The sequence below is a fragment of the Mastigoproctus giganteus genome, chromosome 5 (assembly GCF_048544385.1).
Source record: "Mastigoproctus giganteus isolate SK-2022 chromosome 5, ASM4854438v1, whole genome shotgun sequence".
In the NCBI taxonomy this organism is placed as follows: domain Eukaryota; kingdom Metazoa; phylum Arthropoda; class Arachnida; order Uropygi; family Thelyphonidae; genus Mastigoproctus; species Mastigoproctus giganteus.
Window position 1 is genome coordinate 126,631,915 of NC_143579.1, and position 12,673 is coordinate 126,644,587.

Below are 12,673 nucleotides of genomic sequence, written 5' to 3' on the forward strand. Positions count from 1 at the left end.
ATTACCTCGCTGTTAGGAAAGTTGTAAAGAGAGAAAGTCGAAAAGCTCCAAGTGATTAGTGGAGTTGGGAGAATGGTAGAGACAACAGATGAATTTGACACAATGAGGTAGAGAGATTTTAAGTCAGAGAAGATCGAAAAGAGGGGATTTCATATTACCAAGTCACTAACAGGGAATATTGGAACGGACATATGCATAAGTACCACCTTTGAAGCGAAAGGAATCATACAGTGAATAGTTTGGGCAACTGAGATGAACAGTAGTTGAATCAACCGATAACTGAGATTCTGTCAGAAAAAGTACATGGGGTTTGGCAGACTAAGTGGAAATGGACATCGTTGAGATTAGAATTGAGACCACATATATTTGTGAAATGAACTTGGAAGTGTTTGGGAGGTTTAGATCTTTAAGCTTACTCTATTAGTTTGACAATTCTTGGTGTATTCAATAGTAAGAAAACGTGGGGGGGGGGGACATGCTGAATGAAGTAATGAAATTTTTGGATATGGCGTACACGTGGTAAGAATATACCCAGATCCTTGACATAACGTGGCCTCGACAACGCCACCCGCATATACACTACTCGGACTTCCTCCAGTCACTGTCTGGCAGAGTAGAGGTAGCAAGATTATACACTAGCTGATCCGGAAGCCTCCTAAAGAGTTACCAATGGGTTCGGTCCAGGTGTACTAACTAGCGGCCGGCCTGCGAACACAGTTTTAAGGCTGTACCCTCGAATGTAAGGAAGATTGGATCTCGCCATGATGTCCATCATCACCTCAAAAGTCATTAGTCGTACTGCACGACGAAAGAGATGGGGAAGGTTCGACTGGAACTTAGCTCTAGAGACTAAACATGGGTTCCACCACTTCAAGCCTTCAATAAGCAAATTGGTAGTATTGTACTGGTTGATGAGAGTCACCTACCACCTATTATTGCCTGGTAACACAGAGGGGTGGCATTCCTCCATGTCGTGTGGGCGCCACACCGCGATCCCTGCTTACGTTGGTTCACACGTGGGTGGTCACCCACAGTGTTCCTGTGCATTGGGGTTATACCTAGGATTATAACATTCCCACCATTGTGAAGGTGCAAGCAGAGGATTTGGCTGTCACAGACTGTCTAGACTTCGCCAAAATTGGGTCCACTTGACTTGAGTGTCACCCAAATATCAGTTCCATCAGTGTTTTAGGCTCTTAAGTAGCAAGTACAGCTTGTCTGGCATATCTGAGAGAATGTCTGTGACAACCTCAAGGACCAACTGTGCTTCAGTGGTAGGTTGCTAGAGTCTTGAGTCTATCACTAGCTCCTAGTTACATTATTCTCGAAGGCCAGCACCCATTTTTTTCAGTGACTCAAATTGTTCTAGCAATTCACCAAATTTTAATTTAGATCAGTGCACTCCTTACAACAGTGGCAAAAAAAAGAATCTCCAAGTGGGTTAGGATTATCCGCTATGTCGACTTTGGAATATATGCTACAGGTTTGCAATAGATAAAATCATAACTCACCCGGAAATCGCCATTGGCTATTTCCGTATGAGTCTTAATACCCTCTGACTAAGTGTTCTAGGTGGATCTTGTAATAATCATTTTAAAATTTACTAATTATTAATAAAAGAAACCTTCAAAAAAATTATATTTATAATATTAAAAAAATCAAACTATTATAGGAAAAAAAACTTATCAAAATAAACTTTACAATATATTAAATAACCTTTGAAATCCTGCTCTAATCCCCAGTTATCTATACTTCTACGCTGTTGCTATGCAGAGCTTCAGAATGGTAGATAATACTAACAGTGGAATTTACAACAATCCAGGAAAAAATGCTAAAAGGAAAGACAGTATAAACATTTTGAATTATTTCTGTATATATTGTTTTCCTCTGGATAAATGATCAACTGCACTAGTTAAATGGTAATGTCTGATAAGTCTGTTTAATCTGTCTTGGCTGGTCACCTGACAGGTGGCCCTCGAATAGCAATCCCAAATTAACTGTTAATTAGTAATTAAAAATGTGAAATTTTTTTTTTTCTGTTCCTAAATATAGACTTTACTGTAATCATCTCTAAAGCAGTTTTCTATGTTTTTCACAGGGTAATTGGGTGCTTCCCACTATGTAGTTGCAAATTTCATGCACTGAGAATGCATCCCAAATTTGAAAACATGTGCAAAGTTAAAATTTAAAGAGCTTGACAGTCTTTTAACCTGGAAAATTGAAGAGTTTATAGATTCATGCTTATGTTTTGCCTGAAATGTTTTTTTTTTTTTTCCTTCATCAAAATTGATTTTTTTTAAATAAAAGGTGTATGACACATTTTTAAGTATTTAATTGTTTATTAAAAAATAAAAAGTTATATACAATTAAATATTGCAATACATTAAGTAAGGATGAAGTAAGAGAAAAATTTTAAAAACAATCATTTTTCCAAAATTTTAAAAGAAAGTTGGTCACAAATTGGTATTAGGTAACCTGCTGTCTGTTTCTACATTTGGGTGTACCACCATCACTGGGTCAATGAAGAGGTTAGAGGCTGTGAGAAAAACCACATGAAGACTTTTCATAATTACCAAATGCTATGTACAAGCAATCACTAGTTAGTGGTCCGGACTTGTCTCCAAATCCAATTCATGATCCAGAAGTTTTGAAAAAGAGACAAATTAATAAATTTCTCATGGAAAAGAATGTCATTTTAACAATTCCTTGTATACAACATATGCTGAGTTAATAGCAATGCTGAGTGCGAAAGGATATTCAGCTATGTGAAACAAGCAAAAACACACTTCAGATGTTCTCTTTCTAATAAAGCTCTGAAGTATTCTTAATAGCTAAGTGTAAACAGCAGAGCCACTGCTTTGGTTGTCTGTTAGACATGAATTGATTATGCAATCATAGCCACTGGGTGTCTAACAACAGAAATTCACAGACAGAAACATCCAGACTAAGCTATTTTTTGAAAATGTGTTGTACTTTCAAAAAATAGCTTAGTCTGGATGTTTATATTAACATAACTATGCATTTTAACTATGGCTTAATATAAAATGCATATGTTGCCAGTAAAGTTAATTTCAAGTCCAAAATCTGGATTTTAAAACTTCTCTTGCCTTTTTCAAAAAATCTACTTTTCTTCTGTTTGCAGTTATCAGATCTCCACTCTCTGAAACTTAAAATGTGGTGGCTATTGGATAGTATTGCACGAATTCTCATGGCATATGTGAAAGGGCCTATTGAGTTCACCCTGCGCATTCATCTACATGTGATAACTCAACTTCCTAGTGGACGAATTTTCATGAAATTTTATATTTGGCTCTTTTAGAACAATTTCACTAAGCTTTTCCAAAATAGATATTTTAATATCAGATATTAACCACAGGGCTCACATCTGGTGAGTATGGGCTTGGCACACCCAGAGTCTGAGCTGGATATCATTATTCTTCTCATTCTCGGTGATTGCCTTTTCTACTTTTGACACACGCACACACTCAGGGTGACTCGGAAATATTTTTTGGCTGGTGCACCATATGGCTAATAATAATAATACCAAGTAATTTTAATTTATCTATTTTTTCATATCATATAGGCTATCCATATATTGTATATTGCTGATAAAGCACAGGATATTACATTTGTTGCCACATACTGCATACATTAACTAAATTGTTTTTTATTTAGTGACATTTTTGGTCAGAGAAAAATAAGAATTTATAATGGATATTTATGATACAGAAGTGCACATGGGAAACCATCATAATATTCTAAAGAACAAGAAATTGCATAAGCATGGAAATAATAATGTCACCTAAAAAAAGGGGGGGTATAAGACTACAGGTCTAACAGGATTACCATGTTTTTGAATTTTAACAATGCCAAATAAATAGAACATGAAAAAGTTTCGGATGTGGAATAAAATGATTAAATTGTATTTTATAAAAGAGGATTGCAACAGGTGCATACCTGTCACAGTCCTGTACTCTGATTCATCCAGTATCACTAAACTATGATCATTGTCTTCTTTTTATATGATCATTGTCTTCTTTTCAATTAATTTGTTACTTAGCTGTTGAATAATATCATATTGTTGGACAGTTAAATATGATTTGCTATTAAGTTTTGTAACAAATAGTTTAAATCATTCATAGTGCAGTTAAGTTAAGATTGGTTGGTTACGCTGTGTGGTTTCAGTTTCAGTTGCAATTTAAATGGATGATAAACAACATAACACAACTCTCCAGGTTTACAATTAAGAATTTATCCTTTCTGACTTTATTTGACCCTCATTTCACTGTTTTAATGCAGTTCATAATAGTTTTGTTCCTTCTTTCTGCAACAACGTAGTTTTCTCCATCTTTTTGTTTTTATAGAAAAATAGTAACTATATTAAAACTGGAATTTTGAAAAAAAATTCTGTGAATTTCATCTTATTTTCTTTAAATGGTGCTAATACACACCAGAATAGTTTATTGTAATTGTTCAGTTGTCAGGCAAACCTTGCTCATCTTGGTTTTCATTTCACATATGATATGGCCTAGGGATGTACCCTATCTCAATTTAGAAAGCAATAATGATTAAGAACATAGTTTATATAAACTGATATCATTAAAGAATTATTTGTAAAAAAAAATTAAAAATAAACATACAGGATGGCACTTCCCCTAATTTGTATTGTCGATGGAGTTTAGAAATATGAATTAAATCAATGTCTCCCCATCAATAAATTAGTAAAGGCTTTCCTTCCTTGGCAGTCACAAATATAAAAGACCAATGAGAAATGAGTACAGAGACCATGTTAAGAATGTCAGAACAGGTTGATGGATGAGAAACTGATCAGTAGTATGCCACATTTGCAGCATTGTCTAAGCATTTTATACGTACAGAGAAGGGGGAAGGTGAGTATCAATTGTGCAGTTGTACCAGCATTGTGATGTCAAGGTGATTTCTGAGTTGATATGATCTGATAAATTGTTCCAGCTTCATATAAGTTTAGTACTCATCATAATAGAAGCTGTATAACTTAATAAATAAATTTGGTAAACTTCAGACTTTTTCAGCCAGATGACTTTATAATTTAAATTCCTAAGACTAAAGCACATGCTTTAGTCATAGGAATTTAAATATGAATTTTACTTATGACAGTAAAAAATCTGCTGACTCCAGACAGAATTCATAGATAGCAAGTTGCTCAGATTTTGTAAGCGTTAAGTTAAATATCATTTGTCTTTAACTTAAATGTATTTGTGTTTGAAGAACCAATTAATCATCCAGGAGTGGTGTATTTGGTGAAAAACAATTTTGAACAAATTGAAAAGAATTGATTAAAAAAAAAAAAAAGTAAATTTCCAGTACTTCTCATTATCATTGAAAATAAAAAAATTTAATATTTTGTAGAATCATTTCTATCAGTTCAGTGTGAAAACTTATCAGGCTTCATTATGAAAGAAGATGGAATTGATGTACAGTTGTCCTGGATTGGGGAGACAAGTGCTCCAGAATTGATTACCATAGCAGGCTAAATCTGAAGAATAACTCTGACTTAGCCATAAGCATTTCTTCTACTAAGATTGTGGAGAGTCTTAAAGCAGGAAGAGAAGATTCTGTTCTTTTGTTTGGTCAAGTACCTTATTGTTGTGTGACTACATGGTGCACAAATTCCCATTGAAAACTGATGTTCTTATTGTATAAGAACTTTATTTTCAATGCTGAGGTAGTACAAATTTCATCAGTTGGCATCGTATTAAGATTTGGGATTTTTTTTTTTGTGAACAAATTTCCAGTACTTTCTGGTGTCATTAAAGATAAAGAAATAGATGGAGCGTTAGATATTTCATAGCATCAGTTCTGTCAGTTTCAGCATGAGAACCTAGCAGAGGCTGTTATGAAAGAAGGAAGAACTGATATACAGTGGTACTTGGTCAGGGAACTAATAAGTGCACAAGGAAGCGTGGAATATAATAAATTATACCAAGTCATTTATATCATTTTAACAATTCCTCGTAGCAATTGCTGGGTATTTGAATATTTGACAAGGTGTGGGGAGGACGTGCTTACATCTCTTTCTGGTGAATCTGTGAAATGCTCCTGACAGCCAAGTGCATACAACAGTGTCACTGTTATAAACAAAACTTTTACTCAGTACTTCTGGATAGATGCCAAATCCGCAACTATCTTTCTCAAAGCAGTGATAATTTGATGTCTAATAAACAATCTGAGACAGAAATTCCTAGGTAAGTTAAAGTTTGAAAGCATACTGTACTTAACTAATGTACAGTCCTCTGGCTATCTTTTAGTATAAAATGTTTTTCATTTCTAGTGAAGTGCTGACTTGATAAAAATGTCCTACATTTTTGAAAAAGCTGTTTTGGCTTAAAAATCTCCTGCTTACAATTGCCTGATCACCAGTATTTTGAAAATCAAAAGTTTCTTAAGAATAAGCTGTATTTAGCTTATTTGTTGTGTACTGAAATTGGCATGGTATTAAATTTTGTCTAGTTAAATCTAACAAGAGTGTGCTATTGTAGCACACTCTTGTCACATTTTAATGTATGAAGAAGAAGCCATTATCTTATCAAAGAAGAAAGAGGGTTTTAGAATAGTCTTTTTTAATGAAGATAGTTTACCTTTTAAGGGAACATATGTACCCTTCATATTTAATAGTGATGCTAATGTTTTATCAGATCAGTTAGTGACTAATAAGTATTTGTATAATATAAAATTCATTAGAATAATTATAATAATTTACTTTCAATTTTTCCCCTTAAACTTAATGTGGTGTATGTCTATATACATATGTCTTGTTTATTTCAGATGCACAATGCAGATCAGCTAGCAGATTGGTGCTTATATCACATTGCAGTAAATTATAATGATATCTGTCGAAAGACTCCCAAATTATTAAGAAATTTGCACCCTGAAAATCAGGCATATCTTAACAGAAATCGATGGCCACCTGTTTGGTACGTTGAAAGGTTTAGTTAGTAACTTGATTTAGAAATAAAGTTTTGAAAACCAAAAATGATATCAGTATTGGCAAAATAATTCAAGGAATCAAGATTTATATCAGCAAAGAAACTTTTAACACTCTTCATTTGCCCATTCCTTCTAATAATTTATTCAGAAAATTGATTTAAACTCATCCACAAGTTTATTTCAAGTCAGTTAATCTCTGGATGAATACAGATTTCTACATGTCTACTTTGCACCCATCCCTTTACATTCTAAATTTCTGTCCCCTTGGATATGTCATCTTAGAATGAGAAAAGATGCTACATCAAAGAGGAAAGATCTCTTTAAAGTCTTATAGAAGTTACCATGTTTGAGTATATACCTAGTTTTGAGGACTGCAATTCACAGAGATGCCCCTTATGTGCCCACTAAGTAATTTTTTTTCTTCTTCAGTGTACTCTTTTCAGTATATTATATCCTTCCTTAAATGTGGTTTCCAAACTTTATACAATATTCCAGTTGTAGCCTAACTGTTGCTTTATACTAGAGGTTCTCAAACTTTCATACCTTGTGCACTCCTTAAAATATTTCAGAAATTTCACATCCCCCTAATCAGAAATTTCACATCCTAAAAGTACAAATAAACAAATTTGACAAAATTTAGATATAAGTATACATACTTTTATAAATTAATATATATTTCAATGCATTTAATATCAAATATTGTTATAAAATATGCTACCTACCTGGATTAGTGGAATGGTTTGTCCATATTTCTTTTAAAAATTGTGTCCTTTCGGAGTGGGGAGGTATTACTGGCAGACAAGTGTGTGTGTTACAGCAGAACCCTGTGAGCTCTTCTAGCAGTTCGCACTCTTCAAAAAACTTCATATTATTAGGCTCTACATTACTCATAGTGGGTTGCCCTCATCAAATACCATGAGTTTGATAAGACTTTTTTTTTTTTTTTTTTTTTTTTACTGCTACCAAAGTACAGTAGCTTGCATTTCTCAGCCAATTATTATTTTTTGGCCAATCTGGCTAGTTAATCTAAACCTTGAAGTAGCATTACCTGATTAATGTATTAACAAACCTACCTACCTTTATATCATTAGCAAACTTAAACTTCAAACTTGAATTACCTTTATTAATGACATTAAAAAGTTTTGGGCAGTCTAGCTGTCAATTAATTCGACCTGAAAGGAAATGTCAACAGAAAATTCCAGTATCTTTCAACAAAAGAAAGAATCTTCATTTAAAATTTTAGAGTTCTGTTAGTTATTGCACTTAAGAAAAACTGTTTGATCAAGTATGAAATGCTACTAAGTTTTTTTAGAGTATTCTAAGTGGTAAAAAAGTGGGGGTGTGACTTGACCAGGCTTGTTGCAAAAAAAAAAAAAAAAAAATTACCTAATTTTCTGGATTTTTAAAGTATCTGTAGGCTGCACAGTAGCCATAGTAAAACATAATAGTAGCAGTATCTGATTTACTCAGTTAAGTCATCTTTCTTAGCTGAGTGAATCAGTGATTTATTTATATAATTTAGAAAATCAAATTATACACATCTGCAATGCTTACATATCTGAAATATTGCTTGTGGTCATGATACAAAGAAAAGATAAAATTTTTAAAATAATAAATTACTGTTTATTCTTGATATGGCAAAGTCCTGAAGAGATTCACACTTTTTTCTTTCATAATTGCAATCGGTAATTGTTCAAATATTGAATTTGAATAAATTCAGATAGTTTTTGAATAAATTGAAAGAGAAACTAGACAAACTATTTGAGAGGATGGACAGGTGATATTTGAAGTGTTTTGGCTGATGCTATTTAAGCTTGCTTTCTTGCATTGAAACAGCCCTCCACTACCAGGGCTGTAGTGGCATATGCTATATGCCATATACCCTCTGGATTTTTTTTGGTGAATAGCGTATACTTTCTGGTTTTTGGAAGACTTGAAAAAACAAATATTGTGAAAATTTAATTTCATTGTCAGAAGTTTTTCATATGCTGTTTACCAAAATACAGAATATTATGTTGAAAAATCACTTGTTTTATTCTATGCGACTAAAGCCTAATATGCACACTACACTCTGCTGCCTTTTGCAACATTCATAGAGTATACATTCTTCTAATTTTACGACTACAGCACTGTCCACTACTAATACTAAATAGGTAAAGTAAGTATAAAACATATTCAATGTGCGAGAGAGAGAGAGATTGGGGTATATACAGCAATTACCTTTACAATATTTTGAAGGTTATTCTTGGAACTCAATTTATTGCTATATAGATTGTTATGGTTGTAATGAGTGGTTAATCAATTCCAGCCAATCAGTGCCCTTTCATGAAAACATATTTCAGGACTGGTCAGAAAAAGTGCAGATAAGAGGAAGCAGTACTCTTGATCTGATCTGATTATCAGTAACAATTCTTCATGCAGTAAGAATCTGCAGGTGAAAAAAAAACATTGGGTGGCATTGATCACATTGTGCTGATGGGATTTACTTAAGGACATAACTACTACTGGGTAAAGGGAATAGGCTTTTGTTTTCATAAGGGTGACCACAGTGTTCTCAGACAACTTTTAAATTCTATAAGTGGGACCATCTCATGATGTTACTAGCAGAAAATTCGAAATGGGAAGCATTTGGGGAAGTAATCATTGAAGCTAAAAGGCTTTCCATACCAACTAAGAAATTAAATTCCAGCTTAACCTAAATGGACATCAGTTGAACGGATGAGACTTCTGGCAGAGAAGAAAAATGCATTGAATGCATATAGATTATCAGCTGATACAGAGACCTATGAGCCTCTTTATCAGCAGAGGCTCATAGGTCATAGATATACAAGATTACGAGAACAAGAAGCAGATTGCAAAATGTTTCTGGCAAAGAAATGGAGCAAAAACTTCTTTACTTATATTAACAGTAGAAGGAAGAGGTCGAATCACATTGGTCCACTTGATATCGATGGTTTAACTGTTGACCATCCTGCTTAGGTTTCTGACAAACTGAATAGGTGTATGATTAAAGAGGCCTGTGCACTCTGGATTCATTATTGTGGATTATTGTGTGACACAGAGCAAAATGGAAGACAGAATAAATAGAGACAAGTTTAATACTAATTGTAAAACACACATATATTAAATATATACAAAATCTTTCAGTTATTATGGTAACCTTCATCAGTCAAACTGATAGTTCAGAGTGTGGAACATGAGGGCGAGTACCGCCAGTCATGTATATGAAACTGCATGGCTAATTGAAGCCTGTGGCTGTGATGTATTTGAATGTTGCCAACATTTGCCATTCATCAAAATGGTTGCTTCAATAATAGGGTGGACACGGCATCTACTGCTTCTGTTGACTGTATTAGAGTCAACAGAAGCAGTATTCTGTGTCTGTATTAGAGCATGTGATGTTCAGCCACTCCAACCAGGCACGTTAGTGGCAGAACCTATCTACAATCAGGACATAGCTATTTTGTATCTACATTCATGCATGAGGAATTCTTTAGGGAGGGGAATGACAGAAATTCATCAAAATATAACAAGGAGCTAAATGATTTTGCGATAGCTAAGAGGAAATGGGAGGAGAAATTGATCCCATACACTCCAGGCATAAAAATGTGCCTGGAGTGTATGGGAACTATCCAGTTATCTTAAGAGAGGTAGCAAAGGAGGTTAAGCAAACCCTTAGCCACAATTATGAGTGTATTTTTGAATTCAGGGAAGATCCCTATGGACTAAAGATGTGCAAATGAATCATAAATTCACAAGGGGGGGATAAAAAGGTGACATGAGTAATTACAGACCTGTTAGCATAACTTCTGTTCCAGGGAAAATAATGGAATCACTGGGCTAAATAAGTAATGCAGGACCATCTAGATACAAATGCAATTATGCTGCAGTCACAGCAATTATATGTTAAGGGGCATCCTTGTCTGACCAATATGATTGGATGTTTGTTTGTTTGTTATCTGGTTTTTAGGAGCATTAGCAACTAAGGCCATTCATTCTCTGACCTTTCCGCATCCTCCGTATTTGGTGGGCACGGGCTCGAACCCCGGTCTAATCAAGAAGCGTGTGCTACGCACTGCTGCTCCTGCCCACCTGGTTGCGGAGGTGCCATGATTGGATGCTATGGTGCAGTAACAAAGGAACTGGATGCAAAAAATAATTTTGATATCATATACTTGGATTTCAGGAAAACTTTTGATACTGTTGCACATGCTGCTGCTGTACAAATTGGTGCAGTTTGGCATTAAGGCTGCTCTGGATAAAGATGTGATTGAATGGGAGAATACAGAGTGGTTATTAATGGACACTGCTCTTCATGGGCTAATGGGCATGAAGAGCAGTGTCCATTAATAACCATTTTATTTTAGTAAATTTTAGTGGAGTTCTCCCTATAAATTTTAGTGGTGTTCTCCATATAAATTTTAGTGGAGTTCTCCACAGATCAGTGCCAGGCTCCCATTGGTGTTTCCTGTATATATATATATATATATATATATATATATATATATCTGATAATTAAAATAAATATGATATTTAAAATAAAAACATCAGCCAGTAGTACGGCAATAATGCAGAGCGAAACGAAACGCAAAAAAATATAAAATAAACAAACAGGGAAGGGAAAGTAAAGATAATAGAACAAAAAGGTAGTCGATAATCCCCTGTATAATTTAGTCAATTAAGTCATTAAATCCAATTAATACAATGATGTAAATTTAAAATAATGCCAATTATAAATAATTTAGCGGTACCCCCCTCGAAGGTACCAGTTCCAAAAGACGTGAAATATCACCCAAAAACGGTTAAAGAAACTACCAAAAACTAAAATATCAAAATGATAGACTGACCATCATGCCCCATATCGACAGAGGACCACGAGGCCAATAATGGTCATGGAATCGCTGCATTTCAGTCGTCATACAAATCATTGCAAAGGCAGAAATATCGAAGGACCAAACCACCCCTCCATTCCCTGATAGATCAACCAATGCAGAGGATTTGCATGAGGACATAGCCATATTTATTTATTTTTATTACATTTGCCTAACTTTTACCTTACATAATATATATATATATATATATATTTGATATTGATGAAGGTATATCAGGCATAATGTATCATATAAGCAACCTCTGCACCATCTGAGATGGTGCAGAGGTTGGCAGAGTGGTTAATGACAGAAATCAAGATAAGCTACCGCAATGAGATCTAGAAAAATTAGTGGGCTGAGAAATGGCAGTTGAAGTTTAATAATGGCAAATGAAGGTAATGCACATGGTTATCAGTAATCCCAGATTAAGTATCAACTGTGTGGTACAACACTCAGTGTAGTGGAAAATGAAAAAGATCTGTGCATAATTGTGCAATCAGATATTATGTTCTCTGAGTAGTGCAGACAGGTTGCCAGGACAGCTCATGGGGTTTTGTCAATGATATTCAGGAATATTGCTAGCAGGGATAAGGTGATGATTATTCCATTGTCCATGGCAATGATTAGGCCACTCCTTCAGTACTGCATACAGATCTGGAAGGCTTTCCAGATCTGTATCGACATTCACACATGAGGAGTTATTCAGTGAGGGGAATGCCAGAGGTGTATTCAACTCTGGCAGTAAGCTAGATAATCTTGTAATAACTGAGAGTAAAGTGGAGGAGAAATTGTTGAAGATAAACACAAGAAAGGCACCTGGGGTGGATGGGATCTAT

General features: G+C 34.5%; 1 protein-coding gene across 4 annotated transcripts in view; it reads left to right on the forward strand.

Moving 5' to 3' along the window:
* The window catches only part of RhoBTB (Rho-related BTB domain containing), a 388,644-nt gene that overhangs the window by 337,394 nt on the left and 38,577 nt on the right, over positions 1-12,673 (forward strand). For all 4 annotated transcript variants that reach the window (XM_090374193.1, XM_090374190.1, XM_090374192.1 and 1 more), the window contains one exon: positions 6,805-6,953. In XM_090374193.1, the coding sequence (XP_090230319.1) occupies positions 6,805-6,953 (149 nt within the window). The remainder of the gene's footprint in view (positions 1-6,804; positions 6,954-12,673) is intronic.